The sequence below is a fragment of the Micropterus dolomieu genome, unplaced genomic scaffold (assembly GCF_021292245.1).
Source record: "Micropterus dolomieu isolate WLL.071019.BEF.003 ecotype Adirondacks unplaced genomic scaffold, ASM2129224v1 scaffold_231, whole genome shotgun sequence".
NCBI lineage: Eukaryota > Metazoa > Chordata > Actinopteri > Centrarchiformes > Centrarchidae > Micropterus > Micropterus dolomieu.
The window spans coordinates 7,156-18,621 of NW_025744223.1; the positions used below are offsets into that span (position 1 = coordinate 7,156).

At 45.3% G+C, this 11,466-nt stretch overlaps 1 protein-coding gene across 1 annotated transcript in view; it reads left to right on the forward strand.

The window, feature by feature from the left end:
• The window catches only part of LOC123967300 (histone-lysine N-methyltransferase EHMT1-like), an 8,207-nt gene extending 2,446 nt beyond the window's left edge, over positions 1-5,761 (forward strand). The window contains exons 3-12 of the mRNA XM_046043364.1: positions 486-621; positions 1,188-1,270; positions 1,707-1,914; positions 2,066-2,211; positions 2,552-2,695; positions 3,494-3,801; positions 3,937-4,020; positions 4,119-4,207; positions 4,873-4,979; positions 5,531-5,761. Coding sequence (XP_045899320.1) covers positions 486-621; positions 1,188-1,270; positions 1,707-1,914; positions 2,066-2,211; positions 2,552-2,695; positions 3,494-3,801; positions 3,937-4,020; positions 4,119-4,207; positions 4,873-4,979; positions 5,531-5,761 — 1,536 coding nt within the window. The remainder of the gene's footprint in view (positions 1-485; positions 622-1,187; positions 1,271-1,706; positions 1,915-2,065; positions 2,212-2,551; positions 2,696-3,493; positions 3,802-3,936; positions 4,021-4,118; positions 4,208-4,872; positions 4,980-5,530) is intronic.
• Positions 5,762-11,466: the final 5,705 nt, after the last annotated feature.

Here is an 11,466-nt window from a genome sequence, read left to right on the forward strand (position 1 = left end):
TGAGCCATGGTTCTGCTCGAGGTTTCTGCCTCTTAAAAGGAAGTTTTTCCTTGCCTCTGTCGCCTAGTGCTTGCTCTTGGTGGGAACTGTTGGGCTTCTGTAAATATCATCACAGAGTATGGTCTAGACCTGCTCTTTTATTAAAAGCGCTGTGAGATAACTGTTGTTGTGATTTGGTGCTATATAAATAAAATTGAAATTTTTAATACATTTGCAAACATTTCTTAAATCCTGTTTTCACCTTGTCATTGTGGGGCCTTTAGTGTAGACTGGTGAGGGGGAAAAAATTTAAACAATTTTAGCATGAAGCTGCAAAATAACAAAATGTGTCAAAACTGAATAGTTCTGAATACTTTTTGAATGCATAACTGGTAAACTAACTACTGTACTAATGAATTTAAATGTAATAACTAGTTTGTTCTTGCCTTCACCTTTCTCATTTATTAAATAAATAATGAAATAGGTTTTCTTTTTTTCCTCCAAAGCCTGGAGGCAAGAAGGCCCCAAAGTCAAGCCTGATACATTCACAGATGTCTGGACCACCATCTAACACTGAGCTTTGTCACAGCCAGAAAGGCAAAGAGGGGAAAGCTGTCTTCACGTCCATGAAACCTCAGTCAGGTTGTTGATACTTTCTTTTGCACACTTTATTAGTTGAATCTAACTTTTAAAAATACCTGATGCAAAACAGTTTGCAGCAATTTGACCAATAATTCTGGTGCAATTTTTAGAAATATGTCTAGCTCATTTAAATGATTGATATTAGCAGATATTAGCATAATATATATATATTTTCTCCCTATACTGTGTGATTGTATTTTACTAGCTAAAATTCTGATAAAAGTCTCATACTCATCTTTTGATCTTAAACCCAAATGTCTTCAGTGAACAACAAAAAACAAAGGAATTTGCCTTACCGTTCTAATACTTTTGGAGGGGACTGTATGCTTTTTTAAAGCTTTTGTTGTTTTACTGGTGGTGTTGTGAGTTACAGCCCATTAATATCAAGGTTTCATTGATGAATTAAATCATGTAGTAACATGTTTTCCATGCAGTAATAATCAGTTTTTAAAGTACACGCTTGGCCCTTTGATGTTACATGTAGTCTCAAAGGTGAATTTTGAGGTATTATGTCCTCATGATGACTTCTGGCCTCCATGTAACCTCACTCTGTGTGCCCTTCTTAGCTGTGAAGAGGAAGAAGAGGAAGATGGGAATGTACAACCTGGTCCCCAAGAAGAAAGCCAAGGCCCTTAAACAGCAGGAGAAGGCAGGTCCACTTATTTATTCATGTGTGTCAGACCTCCTGTCAGTAACCCAGAAGAGCAAATTAATGCTTCAAACAACATGTTCACTTTTGCATAAAATAGATTTTTCAAATTATGTTTATAAACCAGAGGCAGCATTGATCTGTTATTAGGAGGTAGTATACATCAATCTTTCTACCAGCTGGCTCAGTAAAAGAAATAAAATAAACCCCCCATTGCATACTTGGATACTTGATAGTCATAATATCTGTTTCATACATTCACACCCTTGCTTTAGTTCACATAATGCCACTATATATCCACTATGTGCAGCCACTAGATCAACGGAGGCAGAAAAGAAAATCTGAATCTGCACTTATCTATCTATTAATCTTTATTTCTATTTCTATCTTTTTTGGAATACTAATACATACAAATGTCATTCTGTGTTTTAATCAGAAAGAGCAGCCAGGAGCCTGCGTGGAGAAGAACCCAGCTGTAGCAGAGGAGAAGCCAGTAATTCTACCAGAGACTCTGAATGCTGTCAGAAATGAAATGCTGCTGGAGGTTGAACCTGGAGATGGCAGCCATGTTGAATACACTGAGCTGGCTTTGGACTATCTGGACCTTAAAGCTCAGGAAGAGCTGCTCTTACCTCCCCTGTCAGGTGATAAGAGCATCTCATTGACTCCGTTGGCTTCGTAACATAGATCTAAAGTTATCATGTCCCATTTCTCTTCTACAGAATACAATTTTATAGTCCACTGGTCTGTTTCTTGGTGTGATGTGTGGTGAAATAATGTGATGTGTGTGCGCAGGTGTAGCAGCAAATGCTGAGGTGACAGAAACAGACTTGGCTGAGGAGTTACCGCTGTGCTGCTGTCGGATGGAGACTCCTCACAGTGTAGGCAGCCTGTCCACACTGGATCAGACCTGCATGGCCATGGAGAGCATGGATGGAATGGTAAACTCTGATGTGTCACTTTGATATTGACATTTTATTAGTATGCCATGTGTGATTTCGAGTGGAATTGCCTTTTAAAGCCCTTTGTACGAGGGTAATCCTTATTGGTATACGTTTCAGTGGAACAGTTTTAGCTGTTTTTCATTCTGGAATCCCAAGGATAGCCCTGAAAGGAAAGCACTGAATATTTGTGATCAGATTAATAAATCAATGTAATCTGTTGCTGAGTAAGGTTAAGAGGAGTCTAAAAGCACCAATGGTAGTCGAAACCTATTGCTTTTAATGTTATAACAGTATGTTAGGTTATTTTTATAAACGGCTCCTTCATTTCACTCCACAGCTGAGTCGTTGCCAGAGGCGTGTGATGAAGCAGGAAATGATGCGACCCTCAAACACGGTCCATCTGCTGGTTCTGTGTGAGGACCACCGGGCTGGCATGGTCAAGCACCAGTGCTGCCCTGGCTGTGGACTCTTCTGCAGGGCGGTGAGGGCAAACGAAGCACTCTGATACTATAGACACATGGAGACCTGACATTAGAACCATACTGTACATTATTTTGAATCAGGATATCAGTGGTAATCTATGGGACAATTCTAAATAGAAGTCATAACCAAGACTGGGCAGAGGGATGTATTTCTGTTTCTAGTAGGTTATTTCTTATTTCACCTCTTTAATTTAACTTCATTCTCCACCTTATTTTAGTATTTTAGTGTTTACTCACTACTTGAATCTGCTCACCTACAGTTCTCTTTTCCACGCACTCACACACACACACACACACACAAACCTAAATAAGTCTATATGTGAGAAACACTCCCATATCCATCCCCCTCTCATCTCCTTTTCCTTATCCTCTTTCTCTGTGTGGTCTTCCTCCTCTCTCTTTTCACTCTCCACCCTCCCTCATAATGTTAAAGCAGTGATTCTCAACGAGGGGAACTTATCTCAAGGTGTACTTAGGCAGTTGTCAGGGGCTACATGGACAGATTGTGCAGTAGCTCAAATAATACGAAAAACTGAACTTTTGATTTGATTAAAAATATATATAGACAGCCCAAGTAATTGGAAACAGTCAAAATTTTCAGGTAAAAGTAATGATTAAATACACCCCGTTATGGAGGGCTAAAGATATTGGATAAATGTTCCAACTTAAAATGCCCCCCCATAAGTTTCCCCCCACATTGCTGGTGGTGGCATTGCGGCCCCAGTTGCAAGGTTGCCAGAATGAGCTTGGATACTGCAGTTCTTGACCTTCAATAGTTCTCCTGTTCCATCCCACAGGGCACCTTCATGGAGTGCAGGCCACATGGCAGCATCTCCCACCGCTTTCACCGTGACTGTGCCTCCATTTTGAAGGATCTCAAGTTTTGCCCCCACTGCGGAGAGGATGCCAGCGGGGCAAAGGAGATCACAGTGTTAAAGGCTGCACCGTCACCCTCTGTACCCAGATCCAAGCCCGGGCCATCACTTCCAGCTGTTCCCACTGTAGCCACCCTGCCATCCGTACCAACCACGCCTGCTGTTCCACAGATACTCAGAGCTAAGAAGACCAGCAAGCCACAGAGGAGCAGAGATGAGAGCCCGAGCAGGTACCACAGGACTGACGCTGCTTATCTAACGTCATCTCCTCATATTGAAATCTCTACACTCACAATTAAATGACAGTTGATGTTAATTACAACTGGGGTAAAATAAAACTCTTACTGCTTGCTTTTTCTCTGCAGTTTAGAGGGCGAGGCTGTGTGTGCTGCAGATAGAGTACCTAAAGAGTCACTGGAGAATATTCTAATGGCACTGGATGATGAGAAGTAAGGTTCACCATTTAAATATTTTGTTTTCAAAAAAGTGCAGTGTGGGGCAACAGTTTGCACTTTGATAATTGATTGAGACCTTTTATTCTTTTTAGCCTGAAACCAAAGAAAGTGAAGTATCCAACCAGACAGCTGTACATCTCTGCAAAACAAGGAGAGCTCCAGAAGGTCATTCATCTCCTAGGTAACTCAAATATGTTATTTGACATAAAACGGCTTCAGTTACAATTAAAGCTGCAAACAGCGATGAACGGGCCCTTGCGCCTTCATGCGTGTCGGGGCGTGCCATGCGTGCTTGGTCCCGAGGTTGGTCTGAATGTGGCGCTAGGCACAACTTTTCATCGCCAATGTCTTTACGATTATACTGCGAAGCGGTTGATCCATTCATTCTGTGGGAGTTAAAGTATGGAGCCTGTAAAATGGCGAAATTTGCTCATTCAGTTCAAAATAGCTGACTTCTTGTTAGGCTTATCGTATGGCTCCAAGAGGCTTTTTTTTGTGTCTTGGGATGATACGGGTCTGCCACAAATCTTTTGTGCATCTAGGTGAAGGGTAAAGCTGGGGCTCCTTCATTAAAAATCTGTAGGGGCCGCTATGGTGCTATTTTGCCACACCCATGCTTATATCAGACATAAACCTTTGCCACTTCTGACATTTGTACAAAGTTTTGTGAGTTTTTGAGCACCTCTAGCGCCTCAAATGTGATCCATTTGCGAGAAGAAAAAGAATAATAATTCCTTGCAATTTAATAGGGTCCTTGCACAATTTGTGCTTGGGCCCTAATAACTCAATGTATCTTTTTTAGCATTTGCATTATCACACTAATAGAACAAACTTTGTACATTACAGTTGCTGGGAAGGACCCCAACTTTTCGATGGAGGGCCAAAACAGAGGCACCCCCCTTCATGCAGCAGCTGCTGAGGGTCACCAAGAGATCTGCCACATGCTGGTCCAGGTGAGGAGATTACAAGACAGGCCTAATACAAAAGGCTTTGTAAATATTATGACATTTAAGCTTTTATTATCTTTTATTTTGACCTCATATTTTTAAATACATTACCTTTGTCTACACACGTCCAGTACTGTGCAAAGGTTTTAGGCAGGTGTGTAAATAACACACAGTAGCTTTGCTTTAATCTTGAGAAGCTGCAGTCTCTATTTACTGTAATTTACACTGTACATTTCCAGCTAAACTGAAGCTTATTGTTGGCCATTTTCTCTCTGCTCGCCTGCCAGTCACTGGTCTGCAGAGTTATGCGTGCATGTCGCAGCGCTGTTTTTATTCCCCTATCTATCAAGTCGGCGAAAGTCAGCCAGTTATCTCGAACGCACCTGTAGACTACTAGTTATACAGCGTGGTAACTTCGACAGCTGTTTTCCAAAGTTAACATAGCTATCCTTATTAGCTAGCAACATTGACCCTATAAAAACAGGCAAAGGTGCATGGTGTAGCCATGGCGAAAGCCAGCAGTTGCCTGCTTGTAATGTCTCAGGTAATGCAAACAGGTCCACTTCTGCTGTGCAATATTTGCCCCATATTTCCTCTACCACCCCTGGGTGGAGTCTCAACTCCCCAGCGGGAGGCGTCTGGCGGGAGAGGTAGCCACCACGTTCTGTTGCCCCGGCAAGTACATGGCCTTGAGGCTGGCCAAGCGGGAGAAAGCCCATACCAGGAGTCGCCGTGCGACCTGTAGCGACGTGGCCGACCTGGTGCCTCCTTGCAGATTTACATGGTAGACAGCTGATGTGTGTCGGATCGAACAAGAACATGCCTGCCTCTCCAATGTGGCAGGAACTCGTCCAGCGCCAAACCGATAGCCCGCTGCTCAAGCACATTTATGTGCTCCATCCTTTCCTGGCTCGTCCAGAGGCCACTCACTGCCCTGTGCTGCCATGCTGCCCCCCACCCTGTGGGCGAAGCGCCGGTTACCACTACCTCCTAACGCGATGGGATCAAACCCAGTGAGATGCCCTTGGACAGATATGCCCCATCTCTCCATGGCCGTAACACTAGTAGGCATCGGGAGGACACCCTGACTCTCTTGGATCTGTGTAATTGCGGATCTAAATGGAGGCCATTGATCCAAATTTGGAATGGTTGTAAATACAGGAGGCCCAGTGGCACCACTGATAGAGGTAACAGAGGTCAACATACCCATCAACCTGAGAAAAAGGCTGTACCTCAACCTCCTGTCCCTCTGGAAATGACGGAGAAGCTGGAGTGTGGCCTCTCCCCGCCGTGAAGTTGGGAAGGCCAGCATGTGACAGGAGTCCAGGGTTAATCCAATGAACACCACCCTTTGGCTGGGTATCAGACAGCTTTTGGCGTAATTGACGGTAAGGCCCAACCTTGTCACATGACATAGAAGGGAGGCAGTGTCCTGCTCCACCTGTTCCCCCCTCGGAGCACATATAAGCCAGTCGTCCAGATATGGGAGGATCTGCATACCACTGGCTTGCATCGGGGCCAGTGCTGCCCGCATGCACCTCGTGAAGACCCTTGGGGCTAGGGAAAGCCCGAATGGGAGCACCTTGAACTGATGGGCCACGCCTTTGAATGCAAAGCGCTGTCTCAGTAGGGGTGTAGGCCCCTGAAGGCTAGCAGACTGCTGCCTAGTTTGTTTAGCCTGGATTCCCCGCTCCAAAGCCTGCTGCGCTGCTGGGCCGAACAGCTCCCCTGGTATTACAGGGAGAGTGCGCAGGGCCCTCCTGCCTTGCTCCAAAAGCGGTGATTGGGCCAGCCAGACCTGGCGACGAGCCAAGGTAAGTGTTGCCATTAGCCTACCAAGCTCTCTAGTCATAAGGGCAAACGCCTGCAAAGCTGCATCACTGAGGCTCTGGACGGAGGATTGCACAGACTGGGACAGAGCTAATATAAGGTGGGAAAAAGAGTTTCCAATACGGCCCATGCGTGCCGCTGTATCATAACCTCTCACCAGAAAGTCATCCGTAATGCAACACTGCGGCCTAGGACAGCGAGCATCCGGTCTCAACACTTCAGTGGGTGACACAATGAGGGACGCGATAACTGGCTCCACAGCCGGCATCTGGCCCAGCCTGTAACTGCTGGCATTCTGCATGGCAACCAAGGCCCTGCCGTCAGTTGTATGGTGAGAAAAAGCCTTGGGGTCTGGCCAGCATTTGTGGAGCTCCTCAATGTATGGCTGGGAAGGTGGCACAGAAAAACCCGCCTCAGGTGGGAGATGCCTAAAGAATGCACTAGCTGTGGTACCTGCAGTTGGTGCTTCATCCAAGCCCAAGCGTGCCAGTGCCATACGGACCACTGGCTTAATTGTGGCATGGGCAGCCTCTGAGCCTGCTCTGGACCCGCTCCCCGTCTGCCGGTGTCAGAAGCACAGGTGGAAGCCTCCACTTCTCCCTTCCCAGGTCTGTCCTTGCAGAGCTGGCTGCAGGAAGCCCTTGTAGACAGGGCATCGTCATCCAATCCTTGAGGGGGGGGGCTCCCGGCTGGGCAGTCCACACTGCTTGCAGCCCCCCTGCCTGGCTGAAGGTTAAGGAGCAACCCCTTAATCTCAGCGAATTCTGAGGCTAGTGTGTCTACCTTGGCTGCCAAACCATCCACCTTCTTGGCTTGCTTTCTAGGGGGAGCACCTGAAAGCGGGGTGCGATTATGTCTACTCCGCACCTGTGAGGCCACACCAGATGAAGGTGTTACGCCCCTGTAAAAGGGGAAATAGAAAGTACGACACGGACACGATGTAGCCTCACTCAAGTCCAATGTTGTAATGGACGAACGTAAGCCACACGTTCCATACACAGGCTGAATGAGGCATGAGCAATCGTGAACAGATCCTCCAATCACAAACTAGTACTTAAAACTATACGTCAAAAAGAAAGTTAAGCTTATGTAAACAATCGAACACTGCATATTGTTTTTTAAGATGCATTTCCCCAAATTGATATAGAAGTTAAATTAAAAAAAAGCATTTTAAACATAGATCGTCTTTTTATCCTATTAACCTTTTTAGCCTCTTTTACCCGAAAAGCAATAGATTACTGATCTACAGATCATTGTATTTTAACTTTGTCCTGTTTTATAAAGGAATGAATTATCAGTTTTTACTCAAACAGTGCAATGATTCAAAGCATTCTAATTTTCCCTTTTTATGGACATTTTTAAGTATCTTTTAACTCATATCAACCCAACTTATATCCTCCCATTCAATTTATTCAGTATAACACCTTTTTGATCATCCTTACGTGCTCACTTAATGTACTCAGTATTACATCATTTTCATCATCCTTACATACTCCCCTTCAACACAGATGTCGTCCTCGACATCCCAACCAACAGATGGGTAATGATGAATGCAGTAAAAGGGTACATATGATGTCACCAGATCACCTTTGCATCAGTTTGTATACAAGCACTCAGCTTATTCAAAAGTCCAGGAGTGTAGTGTAAATGTTAGCCCTTGGCTTGTCCCTTAGTCCATCATTGAGTGAAGAATGAACGTGTGTGTGTGTGTATTGTTAACACTCAGTACGTTAAACAGTCCATCCTTGAGTGTATGATGTTTGTGCATATGGGTAAGTGTTTTAACACTCAGATTGTCCAAAAGTCCACCAATGAGTGTATAATGAGTGTGTGTGCGTTAACACTCAGAGAGTTCAAAGTCCACCAATGAATGTATGTTGAGTGTGTGGTGTTCGTGGGTTCCACATTCAGTACCCTGGTACAGCAACAGACTGGTAGTGAAATTGCTCTACTGGAGTCATCCATGTACTTCTGGCTTGCATGGCTCTATAGGGCGCTGGTGTGTACCAGTGCATGGCATTACTTGTGAGTTTGGTGCCGTAACAACCAGGATTGCCCAACTGGTCATACGTGAAGACTCTTGGAGGTCGTCTCTCCCTTACAGGTCGCTGGTATCGCTGGTCATATCCACAGTGGGTTCCACTCTGTACAAGTGACTGCACTACAGACGTTCTCTCGTCCAGAGCAGTTTCCTCTTGAGCAACAATCTCCTTTTTGTCTTGATGTGTCCCTCTCAGTCAGTGTATCTCCACTATCCTGACCCAGCTGGCAAATTTCCTGTTGCTGCGGCTCAGCATCCTGTGAAAGTTGTTCAACTTCGTTGTCAGCCTCCTGTCTGTCTGTCTACTTGGGGCTGTATCACAGGGAGAGGCTGATCCCTGGGCGGATAGTATCCATAGTCATCATCATCACTATCCTCAACGTCTGCTTCTTGGTGGTGTTGCTCTCTTCCTTTGCGGGTCCCTGCTGCGATTTGTCCTTTTGCTTTAGCTGGTTTCAATTGTATTTCCAGTGGCAAATGGTCACACGGCAACAGCAGGTTACGATGCAGTATCCTACGCCCTCTCGCTTTGCCTTGTTCTGGTATTACTTCATATATGGGCATGTCTTTTCCCACCTGACGGATAACTTTGTGAATGCAATCTTCCCAGTGGTTTCGGAGCTTCCCTGTTCCGCCCCTGGGTGTCAAATTCCTGACGAGAACCCGGTCACCCTCGTGCAATACAGAACTCCTCACTTTGCTGTCATGGTTTCTCTTACTCTTCTCAGCACATTTTTTTGTATTGGCCGTTGTGATCTCATACGCCTCTTGCATCTGTTCTTTCCATCTTTTCATATACTCCTGATGATCAGCAGTTCCAGCCTCTGGTGTCAAGCCAAATAATAAATCCACAGGTAATCTCGGTGATCTCCCAAACAGGAGGTAGAAGGGGGAAAAACCTGTGACTTCGCATCGAGTGCTGTTGTATGCGTAAATAAGCTTGGGCAAAGACTCTCTCCAATCTGACTTCTGCCTCTCGGTGAGCGTTCTCAGCATTTGCAGTAGTGTTCTGTTTAGGCGCTCCACCTGCCCATTGCCTTGTGGGTGGTACGGTGTAGTTCTTGAGCCCATCACGCCACAGTTCTTCTTTAGCTGTGCAAACAACTGGTTTTCGAATTCTCCTCCCTGATCATGATGAATCCTCAGGGGGAACCCAAACTTCAGTGCATAATCATTAAATATCTTATCAGCTACAGTCTTGGCAGATTTCGATGTGGTGGGGTAGGCTTGTGCAAAGCGTGTGTAATGATCTACGATTACCAATATGTATTCGTATCCACCTTTACACTTGTCTAGATGCAGGAAGTCAATGGATACAAGCTCGAATGGCTGAGTAGTGACAATAGGTGTGAGTGGAGTTTTTGTTTCTCGACAGGGTTTTTTCTGTTTGAGGCAGGTACAGCTTTGAGTGACATAGTGTTCAATCTCTCTCTGCATGTGTGGCCAGAAGAAACGATCCCGTACAAGTGATGTTGTGCGTTCCACACCTTGGTGTCCCATGTCATTGTGGAGCTGTCTCATAACTGTTGACTTGAATATTTCAGGGAGAACAAGTTGTGTCCTGGTTGCAGTCTTTCTGTGAAGTATCCCATCTCCATCAAAGCTGAGTTTCTCCCAGTCACGGAGGAGACACTTGCTCCGTGCACTGAATGATTTTAACTGCTGTCCTACAGGTCTCTCATTTGACTGTTTACAGGCGGCAACGGGGCCAATATCTTGATCGTCTTTTTGAGCTTGACAGAGAGCTGCTCTTGAAAGGGGCTTGTCCTCATCAGTTTCCGCACACCCAGTAGCCATAATGGACCACACAGTGTGTGAGACACTCATTTCTACAGCTTGTACCATAGTTTGCACAGACGGAGAGGACATTTCCTCTGAACATTCTTCAGTCATTGTCTCTATGTCACAGGGCATTCTTGAAAGGCCATCAGCATCACAGTTCTCTCTGCCTGGGCGATATTTGATTGTTAGGTCAAAATCCACTAATTCAGCAACCCACCTATGTCCTGTTGCGTTTAGCTTGGCCGTCGATAACACGTAAGTTAGTGGATTGTTGTCCGTATATACAGTGCAAGATGAGCTGATTAGGTAGTCTCCAAAGCGCTCTGTAACAGCCCACTTCAAAGCCAGAAATTCAAGTTTCCCTGAATGCAGATGATGCAGTTTTTTTCTGCTTTGGTTAGTGTGTGAGATGCATAGGCTATCACACGAAGCTTCCCCTCCTGTTCTTGATATAGCACTGCACCAAGGCCTTGCTGTGAAGCGTCTGTGTGTAGGATGAACGATTTGTTGAAGTCAGGGAATCCAAGTATTGGTGGCTCAACCAGACAATCAATCAATCTCTCCAATGTGTGTTGATGTTTGTCGGTCCATATGATTGGTTTGTGCGACGGTGTCCCTTTATGCTTCCCTTTCACTCTCTTTGTCCTTACGTTCCGGTCCTTCTGCTTATCTGGGCCAGGGTCTAATTCCATTAGGGCATAAAGAGGGTTGGTGATGCGGGAGAAGTCCCTGATATACTGTCGCTCAGTAGCCCCATGACTGCTCTCAATTCTCCCACAGTCTGTGGCCTCTTCTCCTTTAAGGCCCTAACAGCCACAGTATCAGCTGGATCCATCTTAC